The following is a 20265-nucleotide window of genomic DNA, read 5'->3' as shown; positions in this document are numbered from 1 at the left end:
TGGAACAAATTAAAAAGATTGCCTGTTTGTCAATGTGGACCATCATTCATACAAGTGGCAAGAGCAAAGTACACAAGTATTATTTCCTAAATTAAGTAGCAACATTTTCAATATAAAATACAGGAGACAGATGGAGAGGAAAGCAAGTATGAACAACACTAAAGGAACTGTGAAATGGAACGACTCCATGCTACCTTATATATGCTGATACAGTATAATTCCCACAAAACACCTTTGGTAATTTAGTCATCTAGAAAGAAGCGACCATCACTGAGTACTTTTTATCTTCAACAAAAATGCCCTGTTCAGTGACTGAGACACATTTTTTGTTTTATTTTTAACCCATTGAAATATATTTCCCATGTTGCATAGTGATTCATACCGCCAAAGATTTGTAGCATCTCCCAGATGGTCTGATTGAGGAATAAAGAGATTAAATGTCAAGCAGCATAAGAAAAACAGTTCTCTAAGGAGGAAATATTTTTCTCCAGCGACAGATTCTTTGAGGACTCCATGATTTCCAGTACAGGATGCTGTGTCAGCTGCAATGTTGCAGTGTTAGTACCTGCCAATAACCGTTGAGATTATCTGGAAAATTCATAGCAGACCTCAACAAGCCTACAATTTTTGTTTTTGTTTTTTTAGTATTTTAGTAGAAACTATCTATCCTATTTTACTGGTGGGGAAATCAAGGCAAATATTAATGAAATTGCTTTTCCCACAGTCACACAGTTGGAATTAATTAAATGTGAATTCATTGGATAGCACAGCAACGTCTAGCTGTGCAATGAAATTTCCCTCCCTCATCCTTTTTCCTTACCACTTATACATGCACATTTACCTCCTGAATCTGCTGTAGAGGCTTCTGGAACCTCTGGAGCAGATTTAGGGGGTGGGGGAAGGAGAAGGTATGGGAGTTACATAGTGCAGCAAAACGTTATTGCACTAATGTAACTATTCAGCTGGGCGCCGCCCATTGAATCCATTTTTCAATTAAGCAAAGTTGCAATAATATTCAAGTTGAAATGTCTTTAAATCAGCAAAGGAGACTTCATAAAAAACGTGATGGACTATTTAATAGGCCTCTACAATAATTCCATCTCTAGACTTTTCCTTCTCCCTGTGTTTACAAACCTAAAATGTGAAGGCGGAACCACCTTTATTTCTGCTGGAGGGGGTGGGGAGGGAGCATTCTGCATGTCAAAAGGGTATAAAATAACTCTACTGGATTTAAAATCTGTCGTTTCCTACAGGACTACAGAATTTCCTACTGAATTTTTATGGAGAGCTGGTAAAAGCATTAACTTGTCAGGTCTGAGATATAGCAAAGTGACACAGTAGAAACTCTCATAACTAAAGAGGTAACAGTAGCAAATTAACTGCTAAAGTCACCAAGCAGGAACATTTGACTATCATTAGAAAGTTGAATTGTATGAAATCAGATCCAAGTAAAATACTGTTTGAAATAACTCTTCCTTCAGATGGCTCTGCCATCTCAGAATATATAGCAATCTATAAATTGATAGAAATTCCTGTACGGACCTCCCTTGCTTCTGTGGCTTTTCCATTTTGAAAAAAGGTGAGTACAGGATAGAGGTGTGTAAAATTATCCATACTGTGGAGAGAGTGGTGAGAGAAATGTTTCTTTTCATTCTCTCAAATACTAGAGCCTGAAACCATCCATTTTGCATTTCAGTCATGGAGTGGGGGAAGAGCATGCAACCACTGGCCCTAATCCAAGTCCCTGACATAAATCCCACCCTCCCCACACCAAGCTACTATTAGCCACAGAGGGGGCAAGATATGGGCATCATTTTCACCTCTTCTGAGTTAAAACTTACAAACCTCAAAAACTCACTTCAGTGCTGCAGGAATACAACTTTATCTGACAGCACTGTGGTATCTATGCTGCCAACATACACAGATTTAAGTGCCATGGTTTTTCCCCATCTTCCAAATTCTGCCTTAGTTTTCTAGGAGCAAAGCTGTGCTTATGTCTGTAATATGAAAGTTGCAACTGACAATTAGAGTCCATTTACCTATAAGTATCCGTCCCCTCCAGTGCATAAAGATATACATGGAAACGTAAGCCACAATATAATTGTTTCACCCCGAATATATTTAGTACTACATGTAATCTAAACTTGATGGGTTGGTATGCATAAATGATCATCTTAGTGTGATTTTTTCAGGCAGCGTCCTTGACCGTGGACTCCTGCTCAGAGGAACAGGAACCTGGCTACTGCACTGTTAGCAATGTGGCTTCATCTAGCGACTGGTAAAGAACCTTTCATTTTATCCTTTGGTGATTATGCTCAATAGACACCGCCTGGCCCGCAAAGAATAAAAGAAGCCTTTCTGCAGAAGGAGGCCTATTGATTCTATGGGATTTAATGTATCTTTAGTTCACAGGCTGGGCCTCAGCTGAGTCAATTAAGCTACTGAAGAGATATCACTGCGATCTTTTCTACCTCCCTAGTTTCTGAATATAAAAGAGAATAATTAGAAGAAGCATTCAGTGAGAAATTGGCTGTGATGACATCAGCATCCATGTTATGCAGCTACCGACAATGTAAAACAAGCTATCAAATTTCAGTAAGCCGTAACGAGGTTTACTAGCAAAACACACACACACATACACCAATATATTAAAGAGATGAAATGGACGTATGACTCACTAACTTTCAGGTGAACACTTTGATCTAAGAACAAAGAGAGATTCATGCTTTTGGTGACGGAGGTTTTGTCAGTTTTCAAAAATGGCCTATATGAGAAATAATCAAGTCAAATTAGTCTGTCCCTCCAGTGCCCTACTAGACTCTGATCCAAAAATGTTAAAAAGAAAAGAAAAAAGTTCACGGTTTCATTCAAAAGCAAAACATATTTGTTTGCAAAGCCTAATGAAACTACACTTGTGTTGACAAGAGCTTTCGGGCAATGTATTTAGCCCCAATCCTAAATTGCATGGCGCACCCCCCCCCCATCATTTCCGCCCATGACTTATGCAGCGGGGACCCTGTTCTGTCCATGAAGGCTTCCCACATGATTTCCAAACAGGGTTCTCCATCCCCCTGGGAGCCTCCATGTGTGGAATTGGCCCACCGCTACATATATTATGGTGAGCATGGCAGGTTAAGATTAACTAGGCGAGCAGAGCAAAACACACAGTTCCATACCCCTTAACCATCCATACCCTTTTCGTTGTGAGCAACATGTAAAGAGATTCAAATGACTTAGCTATAAGCCGCACTAGGCTTTTACATCAAATGCAGTATGGTCAGGCCAATAGCCACTTATGGTGGAGCTGCATCTTATAAAAAACAGAGGACTTCAATGGCATCCTCATGTTTAGTTACACTCTGCATATTGCTTAGCTCAGGCATAGGCAAACTCGGCCCTCCAGATGTTTTGGGACCACAGCTCCCATCATCCCTAGCTAACAGGACCAGTGGTCAGGGATGATGGGAGTTGTAGTCCCAAAACATGTGGAGGGCCGAGTTTGCCTTTGCCTGGCTTAGTTCATATTGCCCAGACCCAGCTGTCATTACAAGGTCTTTTCCTGCCCCCACCACACCCTCAGGAACAATAATCTGTTCTATGTGCATCATATACGGTGCTTTCTGTGTAAAGCATGCTAAGAGCTTTGTAACAGTACAACATGCGGAGTTGTCAAAATGAGACTTCTGATTGTAACAAAGTAATTGTGCTATCTAGAACATGCCTATTCAGAAGTAAGTTCCATTGAGTTAAGGAGAATTTACTCTTAGTTAGAGCATTGCAGCCTTATACTAGGATCCTATTGTTAAGTAAGCCCCTCTGAGTTCATTGTTTGTTCTTTGTCTCCCCCACCCTCAGGACTTTAGACGTGCAGCCAAACAGAGTCACCATTGGAGGTATCAGAGCCCTGGAGCCAATACTTCAAAGGAAGGGACAGCTGGAAAGTCACGATTTTGTGGGTTGCATAATGGAATTTGCAGTCAATGGACGTCCCTTAGAACCCAGCCAGGCTTTGGCAGCTGAAGGAATCTTGGATCAGTATGTGTTTTACGTAATATCAGAATAACAATTGACTAACTCTGTTTTGTGATCCTCACGTGTCTGAAAATTCACGTATGTTACCCATGAATGCTCTGATACAGCAAGGGAAACGTGCGCAAGGAGACAGCACCTACATGCTGATTCTCTTGCTGGGTTGCAAATTGTGTCGTAGACCAAATGCTCTTTCTATGTTGAAATGTGCATTTGACTAGAGGAACCTGAGGGTTCTCTTTATTTGCACCACACTGCATGGATAGTTCTCCACCCATATTACAAAGTATATGAGAATGCCACTCTCCAAGATTGTATATGTATTGTTATGCATGATGTAAGGGGCCCATCATGTTGTTGCTTGTTCCTAAGCACAACTAGGAAGAGAAGTCAATGAAGTCTGACATACACAAAGATGGTGAAAGAGTTGAAGGGCGTGTGCACAACAGCAGAGCACATGTTTGCATGCAGAAGGTCCCAGGTTCCATTCTTGATACCTCTAGGTAGAGCTGAGAATGGACCCCACATGAAAACTTGAAGCGCCACTGCCAATCAGTGCAGATAATCCTGAGCTAGGTGGACCAATGGCTGAATAGGAGGCCATCAATGGGTAGTCATGATGGTGGCTACACTTCCTCCGGCATTGGGGGTAGTGTGCTTCTGTTTACTACTTGCTGGGGTTCATCATGTATACTACTTGCTGGGGCTATCATGTTCATGTTATGCTTGTGCGCTTCCCATAGACCTCCAGTTGGTCACTGTGAAAATGCTGGACTGGATAGGCCTTTGGTCTGATCCAGCAGGACTCTTCTTAATGTTCTCACGACTCATAAGAAGGCACCTTTCCTATGAACAGACATACAGATCAGCAACAGTATGCTATAAAGTTCACCAGCAGATGTTCTAAATCTAGAAAAGCACCATTCTTTAACATTTGTCTGCATTGTTATATCCAGTGCATTAAACGCCCTCCGTATGGTCCAAGTGTCTGTTACCTCACTTTTCCTCTCAGATGTCAAGGCAGTTCCCTGTACCATCTCCCCCCGTGAACACTGCTTCAAAATGATTGATTAACTGAACCTGTTGTTTCTTCCATCCCACTGTCTGAACTTAGGGGTGGAATAAGAGGATGTCCTGAGTGGTTAGCTCATCCCTCTGCTTTTCATGGTCTCAGCTTGTGGCATAAGATTTCCTGAAGCTCTGTAGCACAGAGATCAACATCAATTACAATTTCACAGACAGCCAAACATTGGACCTTCACTAGTGAAGGATAGATGTGTATATTGTTGTTGTTTTTTATCTCTTGTCCACCAGGATTCTTTATTTAATGTCTTGGACAGTTGCACAGAGAAAAGTGGTTTCAGGCTTCCTTTCAGATTGACTTGGCAGACAGTAAAGTAAAAATCATACTGCTCTAAATTCAATGGACAGTTCAAGTTTATTCCACTCTGGTTACTTTCTGCAATATATTTTCAGACTTTGTGAAATGCGGCTATTGCAACTAAATGGCTCTGGAATCTCTTTTGTGTCTCAGTGTTAACATGTGCTGCTGGGGCCCAGAGGTTCACAAGTGGCCAGTGTCTAGTATAAAGCTATAAAACTGAAGATTATGTGTGTGGAGGGGTGTCATTTCTATCTGGATAATCAAGCATAATATTCTCATGAAGGAATTTTACTTGATTTTAAGCAACATAAGAGAAACAGTCACATCCTGTTGGTGGAGGTTGGTAAATGTGATATTTAATGAATAACTAAAAGCTGGTTTAAAAACAACAGAGTTTCATGGCACCTTAAAGACTGGCAGATTTATCATGACATAAGGTGCCATCAGAGTCTTTGGCAGAAACACACTAAGGGCTTCTTCACACTTTCGCTTGCTATCTGTTTACATTGGATTGTGTACTGATTCATTCCCCCATGAGTCTCTAGAGCTTTTCTTGTTTTTCCCCGGCTGTGCCTTGGGATCATCTGATCTTCTTACCCACTGAATTGGAAGCTCGGTAAGCAAAACCTCTGTTGAGATTTTCTGAGCATCTGATAAGATCCAATTCAACTGGTAAGATCAGGGTTTCACAAGGCATAGCTGTGGAACAATGAGAAGACACAATATAATCAAAATACAGAACAATGGGATGAGCCCTAGCGTGGCCACCCTGATACACACTAAAACATAGGTAGAATATAGTAATATCTATGATGAAATGCGTATTTCATCATTAAAAGTTAAACTGAAGGAGTACTATTTTAAAATCAAGTTATGTCGGGAGTGGAGTTTATCTTTTTTTAAGAAAAAGGAAAAAACAGGGCTACATTTTTCATTTTGAAAAGTTTTAGCCTGATTTCCTTTATGCATTACGGTAGTTACTTGGAAACTGTTTTACTGTGAGTGCCTCTTGCTCAGGGATAACATTTAAGGTTACCATTCTGTGCACCTTTCACTTGGGCGCACACTTCATTGAATATACAGTGGGACTTACTTCCGCTTAGGCTGTAAATGACCAGTCTCATGGATGTAAATCAATAATCCCTCAACGGAAAGCACCTTCCCCATACTTGGAATATTAAAGGCAGGAAGCAGCGAACATTTTGCAGCATTTTAACTTCACACTTCAGAGAAAGGTGTTGGGATGATGTATGGTTGAGACGGTGTGACTTGAGTTAAAGGGTTTATGTTTCTTCAAGTAGCTGTGCCCATTCCTGCTTGAGGGTGTGAGGAATGCGGGGTGGGGGAAGTTGGTTTTTGAAGCAGGGTTGCATTTTATAAATGCACAAATTTATCCTGAAATTAAATTTCAAATTAAAATATAGGCATCAATCGAAATACGTCCCTTCCTAGCTTATATTCCTAACCACCTTGTTTGGGAGAGAGAAAATGAAGTAGTAAGGACTTGACGAAAACACAGCCAAGAATGGCCAATAGGAAGTCATTCTTTCCTGCCCTACATTAAGGTGACAAGCCACTGTCCACCACAATCTCCATGAAGGATACAGAGCATGCACTCTTGTCATAAGACAGAAATAGACTGCATGACAGCTCAGAGGGCACAGCCTCTCTCAACATCCTGGCATTGTTGCTCAGCCCCAGTGCTTGGCCCCTGGTGTTTTGTTACCCTTCCTTCCTCCCTCCGTCTGTGTGAAAATGTAAGAAGAGCCTGTCAGATCAGGCCAATGACCCCTCTAATCCAGCATCCAAGTTCTCACAGCAGCCAACCAGCTGCCTGTGCGAAGCTTGCAAGCAGGATCCGAACACAAGAGACCCCTCCCCTAATGCGGTTTCCAGGATATCATCACTGAGTTATCCTCTCCCCTTGGCACAGCTTGCTCTCAGGGACAGCAGGTTAGCCCAAAAGATATGTGACATATCAATGAAGCATCCTGGGTGTCAATGGAATAAAACTGCTGGTAAAGGTGGGACGCGAGTGGCTCTGTGGTCTAAACACTGAGCCTCTTGGGCTTGCCAATCAGAAGGTTGGGGGTTCAAATCCCTGCGACGGAATGAGCTCCCGTTGCTCTGTCCCAACTTCTGCCAACCTAGCAGTTTGAAAGCACACCAGTGCAAGTAGATAAATAGGTACCACTGCGGCAGGAAGGTAAATGGAGTTTCTGTGCATTCTGCTTTCCATCATGGTGTTTTGTTGCACCAGAAGCTGTTTAGTCATGCTGGTCACTTGACCCAGAAAGCTGTCTGTGGACAAACACCGGCTCCCTTGGCCTGGAAGCTCCCTCGCCTTTGACAGGACTTAACCATCCAGGGGTCCTTTACCTTTACCTGTTGGATAGAGCAGTGCAGCTGCTCTTCTGACAGCAGTGCTTCTGCTGCTCGCCTGAATGGGGTGGGGTGACAATGGAGCTGGACTTCACCAACAGGAGGACCATTGCCAATTTGGCATCCCTGACAGTGCAACTGTGTACAGTAGCTCCTTGCCATTGCCCCACCCAAGCTCAGTCCAGGTAAGGAGCAGAGATATTAGTATTGAGAGGATGGCTCTACCTCATCACGTTTGATGCTGCTAGACACATGAAATGAAAAAAAATAAGTGTTTATCATTTCTGGTTCTAACTCCTTCTCAGCAAGGAAGCTCAATGGGTCAGCTTGAGCGACCCACTGTCTCACAGGGCTATTATGGAGAAAGGGGAGGTCCTGCGTGGTGTCTTGGTCTCTGGGGTGGGAAGAATTTAAGAAATAAGCAAGCAATGAAACTATCGTTATTTATTTTATTTTATTTTTGCTTGTTCAGGTGTCCTAGGCTGGAAGGAACTTGTGCTATTAACCCTTGCCAACATGGTGGCACTTGTGTGGATCAGTGGTCTTGGCAGCAGTGTCACTGCAAAGAAGGACTGACTGGAAAACACTGTGAAAAATGTAAACAGAGTGTTTCTTTGCCCCCACCCCTTCTGCTTTTAACCTACATTTACATCTCCCATAAACATCTTGGTGTTTTCTGCTTTGCACATGGAAGAAATATGTAATGATTGAATTCATTATAACAGTAATTATGAAGCAAAATATCATGCTGGCCAACTCCACAAGGGACCAGCAAATTGCAACAGAAACATATTTAAAGAGTAGGAATCCATCGATTAAACCCAGCCAGCCACTTTCTATTGCCTTAATATATATTTTTAATTCTTAATTGCAACTAGGGTTGTTTTTGTTTTCACTTGAAGGCTGTTGGGTATGAAATAGAATGGAATTGGGGAAATTGTTGGAAAGGAAGCTAGTTTTTATAACTAATTAAAAACCAGACACATTTTCTCAACATGGTCTGCTGGTCAATTCAGTTCTCATTCCCAATTCATACTTTACAATACAATACAATACAATACAATACAATACAATACAATACAATACAATACAATACAATTCAACTTACATTACTCTTCATTTTGCAGTGCAATTCTCCAACCAAATAAGGTGTGCAAAAATGCATATAAAAGTGTGCATACAAATGCATATATTCATGAAAATAGCATTAAAATGCATTATATCAGGGGGGAACTTTGAAAAAACATGGACAATAGTGTAACTTGCATACAAAAATGTGCAGAATCAGAAGAAAATTGCTAATTGGTTTTCATGAGGGCTTTAAAAATGTTGGATAACTGAACTTAAGATTGGAAAAGTTAGAAACTGAGAAACCAAAACTGACAAATTTTTCCTTCATTACCAGCTAGTCTTTTATTTATGATCTCTTCATTTTTTTATCTATGGTGGGTGGGTGGTACAAAGAGATAGAATTGTGAATGATGAATTATTATATTTTTTCACACTTTACTTCTTTATTCTAGATGTTACGGCTGATACTGCCTTGTCATTAGAAGGCAAAGGTCGCCTTGACTACCACATAAGCCAGAAAAGGAAATGGGAATACATGATGAGACATAGCATTGACAACACCATTTTGGAGCCTCAGAGTAGCATGGAGAGTATAGAAGTCAAATTCAGGACAAGGAGTAAAAGCGGAGTTTTAATTCACATCCAGGAAAGCAGCAATTATACTACTGTGAAGGTAAGGCCGAGTGGATTTGATTGGGCAGCTTGCTATGAAGTGGTCTTCATTTCTCCTGAATTCGCCCCAGTCTTTTACTTTAGAAATACCAGAGTGTTGACTAGTGCTGGGCACAACTCCAGCTATCAAAAGGGCTGAATGATTTTGCTTCTAATCAGCTTTGTCTAGACTCCAAGTACTGACTATTTGAATGGCAGCCGGAAGAATGTTTGTTGCATATGTTCTTAATGAAACATTGCACGCTAGAGTGAAATCTTTTCTCTGATTAACTTTTCCCTCCTCATTCAGACCTCCTATAAAATGTGACCACCAAGCTCAGATTTAGAACCCTTGGATTTTTTAAAGGCATAGTAGCACACACAACCCAGTCCTCAGATCAATTAAGGCAAAGTCCTTGGTTTTAACCAGCTGCAATCCTATTGATCACTGTGGCCTCCCAGATGTTATAGACTCCAATGTCCATCAGCCATAACCAACATGAACAATGGTCAGAGGTATTGGAAGATGGAGTCTAATACCATTTGAAGGGCCAGTGGTTCCCCACTCTTGACAGATACGCTTAGATGAAAGGAAGTCATTGAACTGAGTGGTGTTTACTGGTACCAGACACTTTGGCTTCATTAAAGCCACAGTTATAGCTGGCTCCCACAAGGATGCTGAAGAATCATTGGGCTTGTTCCCATATTGCACTGAATAGGTACAAGATATTTCTACACATTTGCAAGTGTTTGTGTGAAATGGTGTACGCTTGTGCAACTGTTGTGTACATTGGCCTAGAGGCTGTGCACACACTGAGTGGTGCATGTGAATTAATTATACAGCTCAAGTATTTGTGTAGATAGGTACACAGATTGCATATTCTCTTAATGTAGCATGTGAACGTCACTATTACGATATAGGGAAATGGATTTCAGAGTATTCTGCTCTATCTTTTGCACAAGAGAAAGCAGTGGAGTCAATTCTTAGGGCTGACTCTGTCAATTTAGCCCTAACGCTAAATGAGTGAAACCGTAGTGCTGGCAAACCTCTTGGATGGTTACAAGATCCAAGTTTTCATGACTCCTTTAATTATTTCCATTTTCTCCCTAGCCTATAAGTCTCTCCAGTGTAAGACCACAATTCTGTGCTTCAGCCAGCATTAATTTATCAGTTGTATCTGGCTTCTCAGTACCCATATTTTCCAATGCAAAAGCTTGCACTAGCAAGTTATCAGGATATTATCACATAATTTGCAATTACTTCTGCTTTTTTCTTTAAGCAGACAATAGCAACATGGGCTTTTATTTGCATTTTCTTGGTCAGTGGATACCATCACTATAGAAAGCTTGCAAGGGCAGAGGTCAAACCTTTTCCCACAGTGTGGCATGGGAGGCAAAAAATGGAGACATCACAAGTGGATAAGGAGCCAACTGAATAAGCTCAGGCACCAGTGGCCTTTATCTGGAGACCTGGAACAGTTCACATACAAAGTCCTGCTCTGCTATTCCACAGCTGTGCAGAATGCATTTCCACTCAGTCAGGTGGCAAGACAAGGACCCCAGCACCTCTCAGCCAAACATCAAGAAGCCACAGCCTTTGACCAACACAGGCTGTTGTGCAGGCTGTTTGTAACAAGAGAGCCCCAAAGTCTATGTGGCTACAGTCCTGCATCCTCAGCCATTTTTGTTTGTGTTGCCTTGTGTACAGAAGGCAATTTTAAAATGTGTGGTTTAGTTTTCTGAGAGTCATATGCTGTCTGTAAGGAGTGACTCTGTGTAAACTGCTAGCATGGATGTGAAAGCTGTGAAATCACACTTTCAGCCCAAGAGATGGGTGCTTCTTACCTGTCACCTATATATGTATAAATTTTATGAAGGTTGGAGTAGCTGCATCCCATCAAATCTTGCATGTTCTCGCCAGGGCTTCTTAGCTGATTAATGTGTAACATAAAAGGAAATATGGAGGGGCCTTTTAAGCTTGTATCACTGCAGTTTCTGTTGTACTTCTATCAGGCTGCACAAAACATGCAATTTCTTTATGACCTGGTTTGCACATCACGGGAAGCCCAACTATGGCTTGGTGCAAAAGCACAAGCCCGTGGCCTCCAAAGAAGGAGATCATGGCCCCTTCACTCCTCTTTGGGCATTTTGCTGATGTACCATGTCAAGCTAAGCCATCACTTGCTTAGTATGTTGACCAAATCTGGCCTTGTGGTTTAGCTCTTTCCATACAAACTATGAGCCACACAAGCCTTTGACTTAGTGTGACATGCAACTTAGGCATTTTCTTTGCTGAAATTCCTACATTGCAGGGGGTTGGACTAGATGACCCTTGAGATCCCTTCAAACACTATAGTTCTATAATTCTGTGATTTTTAAATACATATGTATATATATTTCCTTGTAGATCAAAGGTGGCAAAGTACAGTATATCTCTGATGCTGGAGTTGGTGGAAAGGTGGAACGCAGCATTCCTGAAGCTTATGTTTCTGATGGCCACTGGCATACCTTCTTTGTTGAGAAAAATGGGAGCTCCACAATATTAACAGTTGACAAGACCTACAGTAGAGACGTCCTGCATGTTACACAAGATTTTGGAGGACTAAATGTCCTTATGATTTCACTTGGCGGAATCCCACCTAACCATGCCCCTAGAAGCAGCAATCCAGGTAAGAATGAAAGCCATACATATGAGCAGTATCACAAATAGCTGGATATCATTAGGTAGGCATCATTTTGTAATAAACAGCCAACAGGGCAAGCTTCAGAGTTTAGCAACACAGAAGGAGTGCAGGATTGATTAGGCTATTTAAGGGTTAGATCAGGAACATTGATCCAGTTTTTCATTGTTCTCTACAATGCATATGGCACAACTGTAGTTTCAGAGCACATAGGGTCAGTTGCATCAGTCCCAGTGCCCACATAATCTCTGAGCAATGGTAGCATCTTGCTACAGCACTAGTCTTGGCACTCCTCTTGTAATGGCATTGCTGCCTACTTAAAATCCTAGTAGCAGAATTCTCCACTCAACTTGCTGTTTGCTTGTCATGGCCTCTGCTGCAGGGATTGCAACCTCTTGTTGTTCAGATCAACTAAATCAGAACCACACATGATTCACATTTACAGATTAAATCAGCAGTTTGGGTGTTAGTGTTCATGCCTGGAATTCCTTTTTTATTCTTTTTTTAATGGAAGTGATTTTTAAATACAGACACCCAGACTAGTTCAGCAGTAAGGAGTGATGTTTCAGAGAAAGCTCTTTATAAAAAAAGAATCTAACTTAAAGGATTATCACCAGATAGAATAACCTTGCCTGTTGTAAATTCACACTTCACATTTTTCACCGTATCCAACGAAAACAACGAGATCCAAATTGCCTCGTTTGGTATGAGATGTGGTGTGAATGAAATCACAGTTAGGGCATTCACTGCTCCTGACCTATTGCTGCATATTGATTATGAAGTCAAAACCATAGTATGTGTATTGACAGGAAGTCTGCTAGGACCAAAGGTGATGGGAAGAGAGGAGGAAATGGAGCATTTAACTAAAATGACTGATGTGGACGTTGACAAGTTACAGGAGTCTGGCCTGAACTAGAGATGCATGCTCCAAAACCATTTTTTCATAGAGTGTTTTCTTAATATTGGATTACACTGCATGCGACATGCCAAAGATTTATGAAGGGAGGTATAAAACTCTGTGTGAACTCCTATGTTCAGGATATCTGAAGAATCAGGAAAGCAAAAATAAATATGTAACAAATTTTAGAGATGTACAACTAATGGAGCAAAACACACAATCCAATGAAAATATATCCTGGGCATTTTTCCTGCTCCGTAATACTATAGTAGCCACCTTTTTATATCAAGCTGCTGCTCCCTGGAGCTATTTGAAATACCTTCTGAAATGCAGAGATGCAATATTTCATTTTATTCATAGAAAGGAAAGAAAGAATAGTTTGTAATTCAACTGACATTTGATTTTTCAACTTCAAAGAAAGTACTCCAAATGAAAGATTTCTCCCACTTTTATATGTCTGCAGATGTCATTTCTAACATAAATTCATTCAACAAAGTCTGTGTCAGAATCTTCAGCTAGTATCCACAATATACAAAACACTGCTCCAAAGCTGCACAAACCCCCTTGACAATAAAAAAACAATGGGAAGATTACATCGGCTACAAAATTAACCCCACCGCAGTCTCATTAAAGTGCATTGCACTGTTTCTCCTTGTTTTTGTTTAGTCGTTTAGTCATGTCCAACTCTTCGTGACCCCATGGACCACAGCACGCCAGGCACTCCTGTCTTCCATTACCTCCCGCAGTTTGGTCAAACTCAAGCTGGTAGCTTCAAGAACACTGTGCAACCATCTTGTCCTCCGTCGTCCCCCTCTCCTTGTGCCCTCAATCTTTCCCAACATCAGGGTCTTTTCCAGGGAGTCTTCTCTTCTCACGAGGTGGCCAAAGTATTGGAGCCTCAGCTTCAGGATCTGTCCTTCCAGTGAGCACTCAGGGTTGATTTCCTTAAGAATGGAGAGGTTTGATCTTCTTGCAGTCCATGGGACTCTCAAGAGTCTCCTCCAGCACCATAATTGTTTGTGGTTTAAGAACTGTAGTCCTGATGCCTTTGTTTTCCAGTTATGCACAGAAACAGTGATATGGGGGGTGGGGGAGAGAGTGAGTTGTGGAAGTAATACATTTCATCGGATGGTCGGTAGGTCACAATACATTTTCATGTTCTCCGGCTACTGTCACGAAAATCTCCAGTTGAATTTCAAAGTTCAGATGTAATCTGGTCACTGGCTGACAGAAATGTGCCCATTTGCACGTGCCCTTTTTTAGCCCATGGGGGTTTCTTTTCATCAGTTTTATTTGCTGGCTTCTGAAGGCAGTCAACCATCAAACAGAAAATGTGCATGAAGAGACTCGGTGATCTGTTGTAAAATGTAGCAAAAGTTTTAGAAACTCTGGGCAGTAATGCAATCCTAAATAAACTTATCCAGAATTTTAGAGGGCAAAAGGGGGAATTGTGGTGTGACTGTACAACAAAGCAAAAGTAAAGATGTGAGCCATTCAAATGTATCAGTTTCAAGTCAAATGGGAGAGATGGAGTCCAACAGGAGATTCTTCAGTGGGAGAGATGGAGGCTGCAGTCCTATACCCAATATGCCACATTGAACTCAACAGAACCTATATTCAAGTAGCCATGTGTGTGCTTACCTCTGCATTTGAAATTAATGTGACTTTCCAAAGTGCTTAAAGTTACTTAGAGTAATTAAATTGTTATTTATTTAAAACTGTTCTCACTCCGTGATATTTTGTCCAATAATTGTTTCATAAGTGAACTTATCAGCAATTGTGGATTTTATCAGCAATGTCTAAGCAAGTGGGCTGTGACTCAGATACTCAATAGGCAACATGTAAACACTTGAGTCTCCCCTCCTCTTTCCATTCCTGGCCTTATATTTCAGTAGTGAATACTGCTGCTTTGAACATGATGGTGACACTCCAAGTGCATGCAGATGTGAAGCATTGAAAATAAATAAATAAATAAATATTATCATAATAATACAACCTCTGAAAATATGAACCCATTTCTTACAAAAGCCATGTTGCTGATTTACTGCACTGGGTTCTATTCCCAACTACCACTGACATGAATAAAGCTTTAAAGTAGGCATGTTTGGTGGACTGTCCATGTACTTTTGTTGGTGCTATGTTGTAGAGAACTCCAAGTGGTATTCACTCATTCATTCATACCTGGTTTATATTGCTCCCTTGCTCCCTCTAATTAAAGTATTTATTTGCTTACAGTATTTATACCCTCCCCTTCAGCAGCTTTCGAAAATAAGTACTAAGATGGTCACAATCTAAAAGGACATGTCACGCAAAGAAAAGAAAAGAAAATGGGAAGGAGAAGGGGGAAGTTAAACAATTAAACAAGCTAAGCTCCTTCAGTTTCCAAATCCTTATTATTATTTCTTTCTGTTTTCCTAGATTTTGATGGCTGCATTGCCTACTTTAAGTATGGGGACGAAAGTCTTCCCTTCACCGGAAAGCACAGTCTCGCCACCATCTCTAAAACGGACCCCTCTGTGAAGATTGGCTGCCGAGGGCCCAACATCTGTGCCAGCAGTCCCTGCGGGGGCGAATTGATGTGCATTAACCAGTGGTATACATACAAGTGTGTGCTGCCCGGAGCCTGCGCCTCCAACCCCTGCCAGAATGGTGGCAGCTGCGAACCTGGAGAAAGGTCTGGATTTACCTGCATCTGCCCAGAATCTTACACTGGGAGAACGTGTGACACAGTGGTGGCTTGCCTTGGCATCATGTGTGCCCATGGGAAAGTGTGCAAGGGAGAGGCGAATGGAGCCTATGTCTGTGTCCCACAGACTTACCCAGCTGAGCTCTCCTTGCCCCTCTGGGCTGTTCCTGCCATTGTTGGTAGCTGTGCTACTGTGCTGGCCTTGCTGGTGCTGAGCTTGATCCTGTGCAATCAGTGCAAGGGAAAGAAGGCCAAGGCACCCAAAGAGGAGAAGAAAGCAAAGGAGAAGAAAAAGAAGGGGAGTGAGAACGATGCTTTTGATGACCCCGATAACATCCCACCCTACGGCGATGATATGACAATCAGGAAGCAGCCTGAAGGAAACCCGAAGCCTGATATAATTGAGAGGGAAAACCCTTACCTCATCTTTGATGAGACGGATATCCCGCACAACACAGAGACTATCCCCAGTGCTCCTCTAGCTTCTCCTGAGCCTGAGATAGAGCACTATGACATTGACAACGCAAGCAGCATAGCTCCTTCTGACGCAGACATCATTCAGCACTATAAACAGTTCCGGAGTCACACGCCGAAATTCTCCATCCAAAGGCACAGTCCTTTGGGGTTTGCAAGGCAGTCGCCTATGCCCCTGGGGGCAAGCAGCTTAACATACCAGCCTTCGTACGGTCAAGGCCTAAGGACCAGTTCCTTAAGTCACTCTGCATGCGCGACACCCAACCACCTTTCTCGTCACAGCCCTGCTCCGTTTTCCAAATCGTCGACTTTCTACAGAAACAGCCCTGCAAGGGACATGCATCTTTCCATAAGAGAAGGGAGCTCTTTGGAAATGCACAACGATGTCTGCCAGACAGGCATTTTTAACTACCCCACTCGACTAGGGAGAAGAAGCAAGAGCCCTCAGATGATGGTAACTCATAGTTCCAGGCCCGGAAGCCGCTTAAAGCAACCCATAGGACAGATTCCGCTGGAGAGTGGTCCTCCGGTGGGCCTTTCCATTGAAGAGGTGGAGAGGCTTAACACCCCACGTCCTAGAAATCCAAGCATCTGCAGCGCTGATCATGGAAGGTCTTCTTCTGAGGAGGACTGCAGAAGGCCACTGTCCAGAACAAGGAATCCAGCTGATGGCATTCCAGCACCAGAATCATCATCTGACAGTGATTCCCACGACTCTTTTACATGTTCTGAGATGGAGTATGACAGGGAAAAGCCCATGGTGTACACCTCCAGAATGCCCAAATTATCTCAAGTTAATGAGTCAGATGCAGATGATGAAGACAATTATGGGGCTAGGTTGAAGCCCAGGAGATACCCAGGCCGAAGAGGAGAGGGTGGTGGGCCTGTGGGTGCACAAGCAACTGCACCCAGTGTTCATGAGAGTACGTCGCCTTTAAGACTTGGGCAGCAAGGAGGGAATTTCAATTGGGACAACCTTTTGAACTGGGGCCCAGGATTTGGGCATTATGTGGATGTTTTTAAAGATCTGGCATCTCTTCCAGAAAAGGCAACCACAAATGTAAGTGAAGAGAACAAAAATGGTACAACACAACCCAAAGATGGGGAAGCCGAACAGTATGTATAGAACTCCATACTGACATTGTCAAAATGCAAAAGCACGAAACTTTCAAGCCATTCTATCGTTGTAGATAAGAGAAGGGCAGATTTTTTTATAAAAACAACATTTTTTTTTTACCCAGGGCCAGTAGTTAGGACACATTTTTTTAAAAAAATAATCATTATTATGCTGCTGAAAAGGACAAATACATCTTTTTTGTTTAATTTAATTGAGATCAGTTGAATTTGTTTTTCTCTGCATGCATTATATTTCCAAACAAGGTATTTGGCATGCAGCATTTGGAAAGAATTTTCTGTATTCCATGTTTGGTTTGTGATTTTTTAAATTAATAGTGATTGGTTCTAAATATGGACCCAAGACTGTTTATTGTGGAAAGCGTGTTTGTATCCAATTTTAATAAGTTGTTCTGAAATGCAAGAATATCAAGTATGTTGTTTTTGTTGGGAGATATTTGAAGCAATTCTGCAAAGGCTGGGTGCAGGAACAATGCTATCAGGTTCTCTCAGAAAACCTATTTCCTGTATACCGCAGTTGCTCAGATCTGGATACTTTAAGGAACGATAAGCTTGAGCGATGGCTATATTATCTTTCTCAATACAAAGGGTGCTAGAACCAGCTCGAGCTCATCAGCACTTTAGGGTTTTTTTATTATTATATTTGACAAAGTTGTGTGAGAACTTCTGAATCTTCTGTCCTTATTTCCTCCAAGCAACAGTATTTCTAGCTAGTATGGAAACCAAGTTGACATTATCAAACTGAACGAATAATAGAATCTGTAGAACAGGGAGTGGGTACAGTGCAAGGTGAGGTTAGTAGACGGAACTCCACTGGTTTCAAATGAATCTCAGCTCTGTATGGTCTTGGCAACTATTCAATATCAGCGTTTCAGTTTTGCCATCTATGAAAATGGGAGGGGGCTCTTTCAAAAATTACAAACCTACCTCACAGGGGGCCATTGTGAGGACTACTTGCCTATAAAACGTTGTTTAAAAGCCATAAAGCACTAACTATTATTGTAAGCACTGCCTTCCCTACCAGATCCTGGAGTGACCTTTTCCTACATCACAACGTTTACTATGACTGAAGTGTTTGACATAAAAATATTTATTGGGGGGAAATCATTGTACTCTTGGATCAGAGGAGCATGCATTTAACAGGTCCTTATGAAAGATGCACACATTGTATCAGTTATACATGGCACCAGTCTGCTTTTCTTTTTGAAAATGCATGCAAAGAGCGGGTTCTGCTGCTGCAAGCGCATATACTTTAAAGGGGAAAGTAGGAAACATACATACAGGCTCTATGCATTGCTGATACAATGCGTGTGTGTTCTGTGCTCAACTACCCATACCCAAGTACAAACTGTATCATAAGAAGGGACCCTGAGAAATGCCTAAAAACTCCAAGTCATGGTAGGTGACTGTTCTAAATCCCCCTCATTTTGAATTTGCTTTGTGTAAACAAACCCTGTGTTTCCATGCAGCTCCTATAGTACTGTTTAAAATTTAAAAAATAAATGTTTTCTGTGTGCGTGGGGAGGTGTTACTGTTTCTCTCCCTTTCTCACCCGTTTTTGTTTTAGCTAAACTATGTTTTTGGTATCAATATTTTCCTATACTGAATACTTTTCTTACTTTCAGGGAAAGTAAGAAAAATGCTTTTCTTCTTTTCTCCCCCCCCCCTTTTTTTTACATTTGTTACTTATGTAACACCCATATTTTTCACATTTTGATAAAAATTGTAACATACCGTATGCTTTCTACGTGTAAATGCCAATAATAGAATTAAAATATTTATTTAAACTGTCTTGTGTGCAGTGATGGGAACAAGGAGTTACGCCTCAACTACTACTTGATCTGCCACTCTTCATCTTGCCAGGTTGTTGCTGTTTTCCCCCACCAGGGAAAATATATTCTTAGTTGGGTCTGCAGCTTGGAGCATGGATAGAGTGAGAGAACATGAATGATCCTGTAACTGGGAACGGGTTAAAAATGGCCACAGGTTTATTGGTTACAGCTTACACAGAGAATGGTGGAGCAAAGGGCAAGGATCCAGACTTTGGGCTAATACAGTCACCCAGCTGTTATGTTGGGGAAACAGTGGTGGATTTAACTCAAGCTCACACCCACCATGCCATGGGCTAATGCAACTGGCCATCATTGTCACTCTGGATATGTAACAGGCATGCCAGCCCCAGAGATGTGCTGGACCTTGAAGAAACAAAAAAGGCCATGACTTTTTGGTGGTGGAAGGATATACAGCAGGGGCTCCAGAGTTAACCTTTGTGTTCAGGCAGGTTCACACAAGTATATTCAAATTGGATGGGAGACCATGTATTACAGTGGATTGGACTAGATGGCTCTTGGGTCCTTTCAACTTTGTGATTCTACAGACAGATGCAAACCAGCTGGACAGGTTCATCTAGAGCTGGAGTGAAGAGACTCCATTCTGTGGGCCCCATGTGGCCTTCCAGAACTCTCTACATGGTCCTCAAGACCCCTCCCAGGCACACCTCTCTCTCCATCTCATTCCTTCAACTGTGAATGATTTAAGTGAGTATTGTGGTTTCTATTATACTACAATGACTTTAGCTTATGGTAATAAACTACATAATAAACTATGCTAAGTCAAATTTTCAAAATGAATGGGAGTTATGAGTGCAGCAATGCTTAGCAAGACTCCCTAGCTATTCACAGGGAGCAAAATTTGGAAATTTCTGCTTCTGCATTTGCACAAGGAAGTTGAACCAATCTTTTCTGGCAAAGTTTCTGTTGTTGTCAAGTTGTTGCCCATTGTCAGTGTGCTGAGCAGAAGACAGTGGGCCAGAACAGTATTCATTTACAACTAAGTAGTTGCATCTGAAATAACAGGCTATCTACAGCTGATCTGT

General features: G+C 41.7%; 1 protein-coding gene across 1 annotated transcript in view; it reads left to right on the top strand.

The window, feature by feature from the left end:
* The window catches only part of FAT4 (FAT atypical cadherin 4), a 144790-nt gene extending 125613 nt beyond the window's left edge, over positions 1-19177 (top strand). The window contains exons 12-17 of the mRNA XM_081021855.1: positions 2193-2278; positions 3856-4035; positions 8268-8392; positions 9319-9539; positions 11925-12186; positions 15515-19177. Of these exons, the coding sequence (XP_080877981.1) occupies positions 2193-2278; positions 3856-4035; positions 8268-8392; positions 9319-9539; positions 11925-12186; positions 15515-17382 (2742 nt within the window). The 3' untranslated portion in view covers positions 17383-19177. The remainder of the gene's footprint in view (positions 1-2192; positions 2279-3855; positions 4036-8267; positions 8393-9318; positions 9540-11924; positions 12187-15514) is intronic.
* Positions 19178-20265: the final 1088 nt, after the last annotated feature.

This window comes from Podarcis pityusensis, assembly GCF_964106645.2.
Source record: "Podarcis pityusensis genome assembly, chromosome: 9".
NCBI lineage: Eukaryota > Metazoa > Chordata > Lepidosauria > Squamata > Lacertidae > Podarcis > Podarcis pityusensis.
This window is presented reverse-complemented; position numbering and strand designations above follow the sequence as displayed.